The following is an 11,059-nucleotide window of genomic DNA, read 5'->3' as shown; positions in this document are numbered from 1 at the left end:
AACTGCCCATTTTGATTCTCTTGTGCAGGCAGCCTGTACTTGGGTTTGAGCTGCAGCAGTTGTTACACACCAAATGTTCTGAATCGGTGGAGGGGAGATCCTGTTTTTTAGGACTATGCAGATTTCTCTAAAAGTGCAATAAAAGCATTTGTTCTATGTTAGAATTTTAAAAAACTCCTTCTGTGTCTTCATTTCACTCTGGTGTTCTGCCTTAAGGTTCTTTCTGGCATCAGTATGAAGAAAAGGAAGCAGGAAAAAAAAAAATCTGTGGGCAAAATAAAGCTGAAATTTCTGCACCTTGATGAAGCTTCCAGAGGCAGAACCATGTGTGTGCTGATTGTTGGTCTTCTGTGAAGACAGCAGAGCCCTTGGGAGTTGCCGGGACAGGAATTCATATTCTTTAGCAGGAAAAGGGGTGAGTTTGGTGTTTCCAAGTGTCACTGGGCTTGGAGTAGCATGTTGGGAAGGGGCTGGGCAGGCAGATCCTGAGAAAACCTTAGAGTTTGTGACTTATGCTGGGAGATTTCTTATGAGTCTGGCTCTTGGGAGCAGAGAATCCAGAGCTGATTTCCCTCACCAGTTGCTCTCTGCTCACTCCTGGGGTTTGGGAGAGGGAGCAAGCTGTGGGAGATACACATTGACATTAAAGCAGTAATGAGGAAGGAAAACTGCTCTCTTCTGGTAGATGGATTCTCTATTTTTCTTTATTAATCGGGAAATGGAAACACTTAATTACACATTATGCTGCTAAGAGTACCCTGCGTTTTAATGGCACCCTTGTACCTGCCGCTGCTGTTTGGCTCTGGCAGAACAGATTTCTTGTCAGCAGCGTCGGAAGAGGGGAGAGACACACACGGGTAAGGGCTTTTCCCAGGAAATTAGACGTTTCTAGGACTTGCTCCGGGTACCAAATGTGTTCTAATTAGCCGAGCTATCTGTGAATGGAAATTGTCGGCACGGTCCCCCCTGCTTGGTGGTTGTGCCTTCCCCCCTTAGGAATAAATAGCTCCAGGGGAAGAATCCGGCATTCTCCCTGCTATTTTATGATAAAGCAGAAGCGCAGCTGCCTACAGAGACTCCAGCTGCCTGTGTCAAACCCCTGACCTATGCCTCCCCCAGGTAACAGAAGGCTGCAGAGCCGGGGCTGCCACTTCTTCAGGTTTTTTGCCCGTTGTGTGGGCGAGCAGAGGGATGAGCCCCTGGAGTGGATTCTGGGAGAACGTTCCGCTGTTGTGTCATCCCGACTGGGAGGCAGTCGGATGTGGTTTGGGGAGACACTCCCAAATTAGGAGAATCCGGTTATTCTGACGGTCACGAGGCAGCGGCTCTGCCCTGTTCTTTGTGCTGCATCCAGAAAGGGAAAGATCCAGCACAGGTCCAAAGCCAAAAATAGACAGCAAAGACTTGTCACGAGCACAGACTGGTGCCTGGGAAGTCTTGATATTTGGATTGGGCTGGAGTGGAGAAGTGTCCCGGAGCTGGAAAGCTTTGCTGGGTGTCCTGTCCCCCCTCTGTGTCTCGAGGACATAGGTGAGGGGCTGGAGCCACAACAGGCTCTCTTTTTTTTCTGGGTTGGTCAGACCTCTCAAAGTGGGGCTTTGGAAAGCCACTCGACAGCCAAGAATGCCACCACCCTCCTCCTTTACCTCCTTGAACTTCATAGAGAAGGACCGAGCATCTGCCTCTCCCCTCTTTCCCCTTTGCACCCCTGGAGCACAGGCACCCGTGGGTTGGTCTCTCCTTGCCCGGCCCATCTGCTCCCGTACTCTGGTCCTCGGCTGAGCAAAGGGCAGGTTTCCCAAGGGCTCTGCGGCAGGAGGGCGGACTTTGGTTCCCCCCAGGAATGCCAGTGTCTGCCGGGGGCTTCCTCCACTCAGGTCACGCACCCGCGGCTTTTCTCCGGTGGGGATTAAACCGGGGGTGAACCTGACTGCTGCCCAGCGCCCTGGCGGCTGTTGTCAGGACCTGTCAATCCAGCCTCATGTTCTGTGCCGTCAGCCTGGCTTCGTTTTTTTGTTTTGTTTGGTTTTGGGGTTTTTTTCCAGCTGCATCAGGGAAGGGTGGAGGAAAGGGATAAGGAGACCCCCAGAGCTCCGCGGCTTCCCCACCTCCCTGCACAAGTGAGGGACGCATCTGAGGAACTCGCTGCAGGAAGCTCTGTGCCACACTTAAGGGCTTTATCGTCTTAGCTATGAGAAGATGAGGCTGCTGCAGGGGACGTGGCTTTGCCGGCACCTCATCCCCCGTTCTCTCTCCCCCTTGTTTTCCACCTTTCTCTGTTCCCCACCCCCCGTCTTTTCTGAACGGAGCAAAGCATCCTCGGAGCGGCAGCGCTGCCCTTGCCAGCCCCCACCCCTCCTCCCTGCTTGTGCAAGATGCAGCTGTGACTGCTGAGAACACGGAGACAGGCTGCCGCCGGCCGCTACGATAATTTATTGCGAATACATCAGCGGGACAGAAGGAGCACGGGGCACAGCTGCAAAGTGCGGCAGACTCGGCTGCGGCGGGGGATGCCAGCGCAGCGTCACCAAGATGTGACTCTGCCGCAAAAGTACCCAGGAGTCCCAAATGCTGCTCGGACCCTTCGGCCTCGTCGCCTTTCCACCCTCGCTCGGCGAGTGCTGCGGGAAAAGCGGTTGCTCCTTAAAAGAGAAGAAGCGAAGCAGACACACGGGAGAAAGAAAAAAAAATCTGCAAAGCTGCCGTAGGAAGCGGCAAATCATCCGTTGAAGCACTCAAGCTCTGTCCCTGCCGGGGGAAGAGCCGGGAGATGCATGGGGCACGGTGCCCCGAGTCCCTAGATGACCAGGTCTGCGTTTTTGGGGTGCGGGGTGTGGCCCCCACCTGGCCCCCGCCTGGAGGGGGTCTGGCGGCTGGCGGGGGCCGGCGGGGATGCCGTCCTCGTGGAGCGGGCACTGCAGGCAAGGAGCAGCCCACCGGCAGCCAAGAAGGCTCCGGCGAACCACCCCAGGAAGGTGGCCTCCCCGAATTCCCACCGGGGTACGATGTCGGGGACGGTGTCGTCCCAGAAGTCGAGGACGGTGTTGTAGGCGACCCAGGAGACCGGCGCTAGGGTGGCCATGCCCGCCGTGCCCAACGCTGCTCCCCCGGCGAGCAGGAGCCGCCGCTTCAGCCCGGGTCTGTCCTCGCAGGCCGTCCAGGCTTCTAGCCCTGGGGCGGCCAGGAGGCAGCCCAGCAGCCCCAGCCCGTTGGAGAGGCACATCAGGAGCCGGGAGACGCGTAGCTCGGGGGGCAGCGCTAGGAAGGAGCCGTGGGAACGGCACTCCACGGCTCCCTCCTCCTGGGCGATGCAAACCTGCCACAGCCCCATAGTCCAGACCTCCAGCTCGTTCAGGTCCAGGTTGAGGCTCTTCCAGAGCGGCACGAAGGTGGTGACGCAGGAGGACACCCACCCGAGAAGGGCCAGCAGCATCCCCCCGGCTTGCGCTGTCACCCGCCAGCCCATGGCCCTGCTGCGGCCGACAGATAGGTCTGCGGGCCGAGATAACCCACCCCGAGGGGCGGCCATGGGTATTCCCGCTTCTGAAGCAGCGTCCGCCCCGCCGCCGACCGCGTCTGGGGCCCTTGGGAGTCGATCCGAGCCTGCTCCTCTGACGCTGGGGTGTGGCCACCAGCATTTTCCAGCCGTTGTTGGTTTTTCCACACTAAAAGGAAAGCGCACCCAGCCTAGCAGGAAAAGCCGGGTGCATCCCGGTCCTGAGTCCAGCCATGTCCCACCACTGCCTCGCCATGCCCGGGAGGGTTGAGCCAAAACATATAAATCCTCCTCTGAACCTCAGAGAGAACCTGGGCAAGGAAAGCAGCGGCTGCTCCAGCTGTGGTGGGACGGAAAGGAGACACAGGCAGCAGAAAGCCAGTATCAGGTGCTTCTCAGGAGGGCTTGAGGCATCAACACTCAATCAGTCATTGAATAAATACAGGCGTTGCGTCGAGGACGATACATCGGCGGGAGGGTGTCCTGCTGCCTCCTGCCCACCCTGTCCTGCATCCACCGCCTCGCCAGAGGACATGGCTCAGTGCTTTATGTCAGAAAGGGTTTTTGCCAGGGAGAAAATACTCTGCTGGGGGAAAAAAAATAAAGGGGAAAAAGGACAGGACCTCCAGGAAATTTCCAACTTTGTGAGCGCGCTGCGCTCCCGTCTGCCCCTGCGCGCATCCCTTCCTCAGGGTCCGGCTTGCAGATTCATCTTCCTTGAGAGATTAGTGACTAATCTCTCCTTCATCTGCCGTCTTTCTTATCAGCGGAGGTTTCGGGGGCCCGGCTAGTAAATAACCGAATCCTCATGGCGCGGGGGCTCCAGCCATGGTGAGTGTCGGGGAAGGGCCTTCGCGGGGGGGGGGTCCCAAGAGGAGGAGGGTGAGTGAGCACGGACCTTGTTCAACCTGGAGCACAGGCCGGATAGGAGGTGAGGAACGTCTTCCAGCTCTTGCTGCCGGTCCTGTCCCCAGGAGCAGGCGGGGAGCATCACCCGAGGGCGAGAGCTGGGAAATCCGCAGGGAAACCCCTCCTCCTCCTTCCCCCGGGCACCCGCTCCTTCCAATTTAATCGTGTCGAGGTAATTGTGCCTGTCATTGAGACAGATTAACGGGTGACCTTCTGCCGACGGAGAAGGATTGGCGGTGGGTGCCCAGCTCCCCCTCGGAACTTCCCTCCCACCGGCACAGCAGGATTCCCATCCACCACCGGTGAGAAGATGCCCGGCGGCGGCCGGGGCGCAGCGGGAGCCGCCAGCCCAGCACGACGTCTGCCGCTCCGGCCGCTGTTCCTCCTGGACATGAGGTGGGTGCCCCTTCACCCCGGGGGTCTGCGCAGGGCGGGAGGGCAGCCCGTGGGACTCACCGGTCCCAGGCGGGGGGGAGGTGGAGCTTGGTGGGCATGGGAAAGGTGCGGGATGTGGATGCCGGAGCGGCCGCACCCCCGGTCCCATCCCTGCCGGTGGCTGCTCTCGGGGCAGCACTTCCAGGGACGTCACCTTTCGTCACATCCCCATGTGGGAACCCCACCATCCCAGTGACCCTCTCCGGAGGCTGCCCCCCTCGCCCAGAGCTGCGTGTTTCTGCTCCAAGCTCATTAGGGAAATAGCAATTAACAGAAGGAACACGGGGCTAGAGCTCACCTGTGGCTTTCCGGCTGCCGTGGCTACTCCCGCCACCGGCGGCCGCCTCCATCCCTGCCTCTGCAATGCAATTATGGCCCCTAATGGGCTTAGCCATCTGCTGCCGGCCCCTGGCCGCCCCGGCACGGCTCCATCGCCAGCACGTGCGCTGCCGGCCCCACCACCTTCTCCAAAATAACCCCCCTGCTTTGTGTCCCCTGCCGCAGGACCCTGCCACCGGCCCAGGGCTGAGCCCCCACTCGGCCCCACCATGGTGCTGCCCTGTGCCCACAGCAGCCTGGGAGGGGGCTGGACGGGCTCCGAGGAGCCCCGTGGCCGCAGCAACTCCATCCCCCCAGCGCAGACCCCCACCGCCAAGCATATGCTGGCCTACCTGCCCCGGCCACCCTCCAGCTCCGGCCGCTATGGCACCTTCTCCCAGCAGGTATGGCTCTTGCTGGGGCTCCCGGGCACCCTTTGGATGATGCCGCCAGATGGGTGCGGTTGTCAGGAGCCGTTCCTTACCCACTGGCTCCTTTCCCCCTCCACAGCCCGAAGTCCCATCTGCCCCTGGGGCTCCAGTGGAGGACAGCCTGCAGGAAGCCACTGCTACCACCACGAGAAGCTCCCTGATGCCAAACTGCCCATCCCCACCCTACCTCGGTAGCAGCAGCACTGTCCCTGGCCCCTCATCCCTGCCACCTGGCGTGGCTACCCCGCATCGGCCCAGCGAGCCACTCCGGTTTCCACCGCCCACTGCCGGTGCCCACTGGTATCCACTGCATGCCCTGAGCGTGCCCAGCATCCCCACCTCGGTGCACGGAAAGGTGCCTGCCCGAGCTGCCTCCACTGGCACCACTGCTGAGGGACTGCAGAGCCGGCGCCGAAAGCTGCTGGAGGAGGATGGGCCCATGGTCCAGGCCAGCAAGCGGCAGCGGCAGCGCTATGTCACCAAGGTAGGCAAGTGCCGCGTGAACCTGGGCAACATCCAGGAGAAGAAGCGATTCCTCTCAGACATCTTCACCACCATTGTGGACCTCAAGTACCGCTGGTTCCTCTTTGTCTTCATGATGTGCTACATTGTCACCTGGGTGGTCTTCGGCAGCATCTACTTTTTTGATGCCTGGGTGCGGGATGACATCAGGCACCAGGGCGACCCCAACTGGCGGCCATGCATCGAGAACGTTGACGGCTTCATCGCTGCCTTGCTCTTCTCAGTGGAAAGCCAGCGGACCATTGGCTACGGCTTCCGGATGGTGACGGCCAACTGCACCGAGGGTGTTATCCTGCTGATGGCTCAGTCCATCATCGGCTCCATGATTGATGCCCTGATGGTGGGTTGCATGTTTGTCAAGATCTCCCGGCCCAAGAAGCGTGCCCAGACCCTCATCTTCAGCAAGAACTGCGTTGTCTCCCGACGAGACGAGAAGCTCTGCCTGATGTTCCGTGTGGGGGACCTGAGGGACAGCCACATGGTGGATGCCAAGATCCGGGCCAAGCTGATCAAGTCCCGGCAGACACCTGAGGGGGAGTTCATCCCCCTGGAGCAGTCGGAGCTGAACCTGGGATACGACACAGGGGAGGACCGCCTGTTCCTGGTGGAGCCCCAGATCATCTGCCATGTCATCAACCCCCAGAGTCCCTTCTGGGACCTCTCAGCTGAGTCACTGTGCCGGGAGCAGTTTGAAATCATCATCATCCTCGAGGGCATTGTGGAAGCCACGGGTGAGCAGAATAGGGGGGTGAAGGAGGCAGGGGGGTTAGGGTGGGGACAGGTGTCACCTCAGGGCCTGGAAGTGCCAGGTGAGCTCAGATTCAGGGCCTATACCCCAGCAGATGATGCCTGGGACTGTAACCAACTCCCTGCCTGGTGGTGTGGGGTGGAGGGTGGTTAATTGCAGCTGCAGCAGCAGCATCTCAGGCATTGTCTCCTGGCAGGAATGACGTGCCAAGCCCGCACCTCCTACACAGAGGATGAGATCCTCTGGGGGTACCGCTTTGAGCCCTGCATGTCCCTGGAGAAAGGCGCCTTCCAGGTGGACTACAGCCGCTTCGACATGACCTTCGAGGTGCAGACACCAGCAGCCAGCGCCAAGGAGCTGCATGAGCTGAAGGAGCTGGAGCAGCAGGAACACTCCACACTCAGCCTTTATTGGGACCACCTCCTGCAGCCCTGTGCCCTACCAGGGGCGCGACCCACTCAGGACCTTCTGGCCAAGCTCAGCGTTCCAGGCAGCCATGACGAGATGCGGGAGACCAATGCCTGAGCTGCTGCCGGGGGGCTGCAGGAGGGGAGGGGGCATCCGGCCGTGTCCCCTGTGCCTGGCGGGGCATCCCGTGCCCACAGTGCCATAGCCAACCTCAGACCTCCTCCCGGCATTATTTGTGCAGAGTTGTTCTGCTGTCAGGAGGCACGTGCAGTCACCAGGGGAGGTGACAGCCTCTGCAATAAAGACACCAGCACGGGGGGAGGGTTGTGTTTGTCCGATACTAGTTAGTCCCCGTGGGGAGGGCTGCTGCACACCCAGGGGGGTCGGGCCGGGCGGGGAGAAGCGCGCTCGCCCACCCTTTGCCTCCCAGCAGGGAGCCCTCTGACCACAGGGACGCAGCGCGACCCCTCCTCAGCGCGACCGGAGCCCCGGGGGGGAGCGGGACCTTGGCTACCCCTGGCACCATCGCTCCCGCCACCATTGCTTGTTCAGCCCCGCGCTGATTGGCTCCTCCCCGCCCAGCTCCGCCCCTATTAATTCCCTTGAAACACTGACTGGTGACTCTTCCCTCAGCCCAGCCCGGCCCCGCCCTCAATGTTTTTTTTCGGCGACGCCCCACGCTGATTGGTTTTTCCCCCAATCCTCGCCCTCATTGGCTCCCGCGGCCTAGGCCCCGCCCCGCGTCTTTCTCATTTATTTGTTCCCTCGCGGCTCCGCCTCGCTCGATTCTCATTGGCTCTTCGGCCAAATCTCCCACTCATTTGCATCTCAGTCCTCGGTCCCGTCCCTCTCCGCTCTCATTGGCTCTTCAGGCCTGAGCCGCGCTGATTGGTTCCTACGCCCTCAACCCCGCCCCGCTCTGCGCCCATTGTTTTTTCGGCAAGGCCTCGCGCTGATTGGTTCTATCTGCAATCCTCGCCCTCATTGGCTCTCGCGACCTAGGCCCCGCCCCGTGCACTCGTAATTTATTTGTCCGCTCGAGGCCCCGCCTCGCTCGATTCTCATTGGCTTCTCGGACAATGCTTGCCCTCATTGGCTTCTCAGCCCTCGGCCACTCCCCACTCCACCCTCATTGGCTTCTCAGACCCGCACGCGCTGATTGGTTCCTCGGTTAATCCTCGATCTCATTGGTTCTCCCATCCTTAGCCCCTCTCCGCTCCTCCCTCATTGTTTTTTTCGGCCCCGCCCCGCACTGATTGGTTCCTCAGCCAATCCTCGATCTCATTGGCTCCTCTGCTCTCGGCCGCGCCCATCTCTTCCCTCATTGGTTCCTCGGTAGATCCTCGCTCTCGTTGGTTGCTCGGACCCGCCCCGCGTTGATTGGCTGCTCCTCCCTCTCCCGCCCCCTCGTCGCCCCGCGGCACACTGGGAGATGTAGTCCGGGGGGGCGCGGCCTCCGCTGGACCCCCGGGCATCGCCCCACGCCCCTCACAGCCCCAAAACCGTCCCCACAGTTCGCACCAAGGTCCCCTCCGATCACCCCACTCGTCGCTACAGGACTTCCCCAGACATCTCTCGACGCCTACCCCACCGCCCCCCGACACCCCCAGATCGCCCCGTCCGCCCTACGCGTTGCCCCCCCCCCAGCCCCACACTTGGTTCCAGGACACACACCGGATCCCCTGGCCACACATGGTCCCCAGTACCACCCCTCCTACAACCCTCCCCGCCCCCAAATCAGCGCCAGCCGCAGCGGGCTCAGCTTAACGCTATTAAACGAATGTAATTAATGAGCTTAATTACATTAATACAGTTCAATTAGCAGCACCAGGGGAGGCAGTAACCAGCTCGGCCTGAGCGCGGTGGGGCCCCCCCTTTCCAGGCTCAGCCAGGTTTCATCATTAACCACCCCAGTAATTACTCATCAGGAGCAGACTACCACCACCCCCCGTCCCAGGCTAGGACCCCCGCACACCCGTGCTCCCCCCCGTGGCTCCTGCCGAGTACACCCGCGGCCGCGGCACCCCTGGCCTTGGGGAAGAACGGGTTAAATCCAGGGATGTGTGAAAATGCGTATTCGTGTACAAATACATGCGTAAATAAATTTATATATTAAATAAAGAAATATATTAAAGCGTATATTTGAGTACATACATAAGATCAATGTGTGAGCCCACCCTCCCCGCGACCGCGCTGCACGGGGGTCCTGGGGGTGTCTGTGTGACATCATGGGGGGGGGGGAACACAGACGGTCCTGCTTGGGGGTGGGGGTGTGGGGGAGGGCTGTGTGTATCTGAACTCCTACAGACACGGCGTGGGTGCCCCCACAAACACCGATAGTGGTCGTTGTATTTGCATTTTTCGTGTATTTATGAACCACTGAGCTGGCACAGCGTGAGAGTCCACGGTGACCTCACAGTACACAGCCACCTCCCCCCCCCCCCGCCCCCTTTCCACTCCAGAAAGTAACCCCTTGCACCCCACACATGGTCCCAGTGAACCACTCTCCAACTGCCCCCCCTCACCCCCCACATTCCTCCAGAGGTCCCCGATATTAACCCTTTCTACCCAATGAATGGCATCCAGTGACATCATGGGGGGGGGGGGGGACACAGACGGTCCTGCTTGGGGGTGGGGGTGTGGGGGAGGGCTGTGTGTATCTGAACTCCTACAGACACGGCGTGGGTGCCCCCACAAACACCAATAGTGGTCGTTGTATTTGCATTTTTCGTGTATTTATGAACCACTGAGCTGGCACAGCGTGAGAGTCCACGGTGACCTCACAGTACACAGCCACCTCCCCCCCCCCCCCCGCCCCCTTTCCACTCCAGAAAGTAACCCCTTGCACCCCACACATGGTCCCAGTGAACCACTCTCCAACTGCCCCCCCCACATTCCTCCAGAGGTCCCCGATATTAACCCTTTCTACCCAATGAATGGCATCCAGTGACATCATGGGGGGGGGGGGGGACACAGACGGTCCTGCTTGGGGGTGGGGGTGTGGGGGAGGGCTGTGTGTATCTGAACTCCTACAGACACGGCGTGGGTGCCCCCACAAACACCAATAGTGGTCGTTGTATTTGCATTTTTCGTGTATTTATGAACCACTGAGCTGGCACAGCGTGAGAGTCCACGGTGACCTCACAGTACACAGCCACCTCCCCCCCCCCCCGCCCCCTTTCCACTCCAGAAAGTAACCCCTTGCACCCCACACATGGTCCCAGTGAACCACTCTCCAACTGCCCCCCCCACCCCCCACATTCCTCCAGAGGTCCCCGATATTAACCCTTTCTACCCAATGAATGGCTCCAGTGAACCAGCCCCAATTCCACCCACATCCCCCTTTCCCCCCCCCTTCCAACCCTACTCACCAGCCCCACACATTGCCCCAGACCCCCGGCACTCCAGATTTTAACCCTTACGCTGCCGCATTTATGGCCCAAATGCCACCCCCAAACTCCCCCCAGTTCCATTTCTGGCCCCAGGAAGGCCCCCCCAGAGCTGCCCCCCCCCCCCTCCCACGCTGTGCCCTAGACCTGCTCCCACCCCAGAGGTTTGCCCAGATCCCTAGAGACGATTCAAAATCTTCTGTACATCTACAATATATAAAAAGATCATTCCAACAACCCCCCCCCCTACCCCCGGGATACTTAGATTGGGGGGGGGAGGGAGGAGGAAAGAGGAGGAGGGAGGGGGGGGGGGTATGGGGGGGGGGGGGAGGGAGGGGGAGGAAGGGGGAGGGGGGGGGGGGGCCTATATTTATTATATTATAGATTAAACAATAGCTATATA

At 60.0% G+C, this 11,059-nt stretch overlaps 2 protein-coding genes across 4 annotated transcripts; one reads left to right on the top strand and one right to left on the bottom strand.

The window, feature by feature from the left end:
• Positions 1-2,797: 2,797 nt before the first annotated feature.
• LOC139807693 (claudin-22-like) lies at positions 2,798-3,529 on the bottom strand. Its single transcript, XM_071769001.1, has one exon. It carries the CDS (start codon positions 3,527-3,529, stop codon positions 2,798-2,800), a length of 732 nt encoding a protein of 243 aa, XP_071625102.1.
• Positions 3,530-4,661: 1,132 nt separating this feature from the next.
• On the top strand, positions 4,662-7,581 carry LOC139807692 (G protein-activated inward rectifier potassium channel 4-like). 3 transcript variants are annotated; one of them, XM_071768997.1, is made up of 4 exons: positions 4,662-4,801; positions 5,345-5,562; positions 5,669-6,842; positions 7,056-7,581. In XM_071768997.1, exons 2-4 carry the CDS (start codon positions 5,389-5,391, stop codon positions 7,382-7,384), a joined length of 1,677 nt encoding a protein of 558 aa, XP_071625098.1. In that variant the 5' UTR covers positions 4,662-4,801; positions 5,345-5,388; the 3' UTR covers positions 7,385-7,581. The 3 variants fall into 3 exon arrangements, with proteins under 3 accessions (XP_071625098.1, XP_071625101.1, XP_071625100.1); XM_071769000.1 differs by having other exon boundaries at positions 7,154-7,369; XM_071768999.1 differs by lacking the exon at positions 5,345-5,562.
• The last annotated feature ends 3,478 nt before the right edge of the window (positions 7,582-11,059 follow it).

This window comes from Heliangelus exortis, chromosome 26 (genome assembly GCF_036169615.1).
Source record: "Heliangelus exortis chromosome 26, bHelExo1.hap1, whole genome shotgun sequence".
Lineage (NCBI taxonomy): Eukaryota > Metazoa > Chordata > Aves > Apodiformes > Trochilidae > Heliangelus > Heliangelus exortis.
Note: the sequence above shows the minus strand (reverse complement) of the source record. Positions and strands in the feature narration are given on the sequence as shown.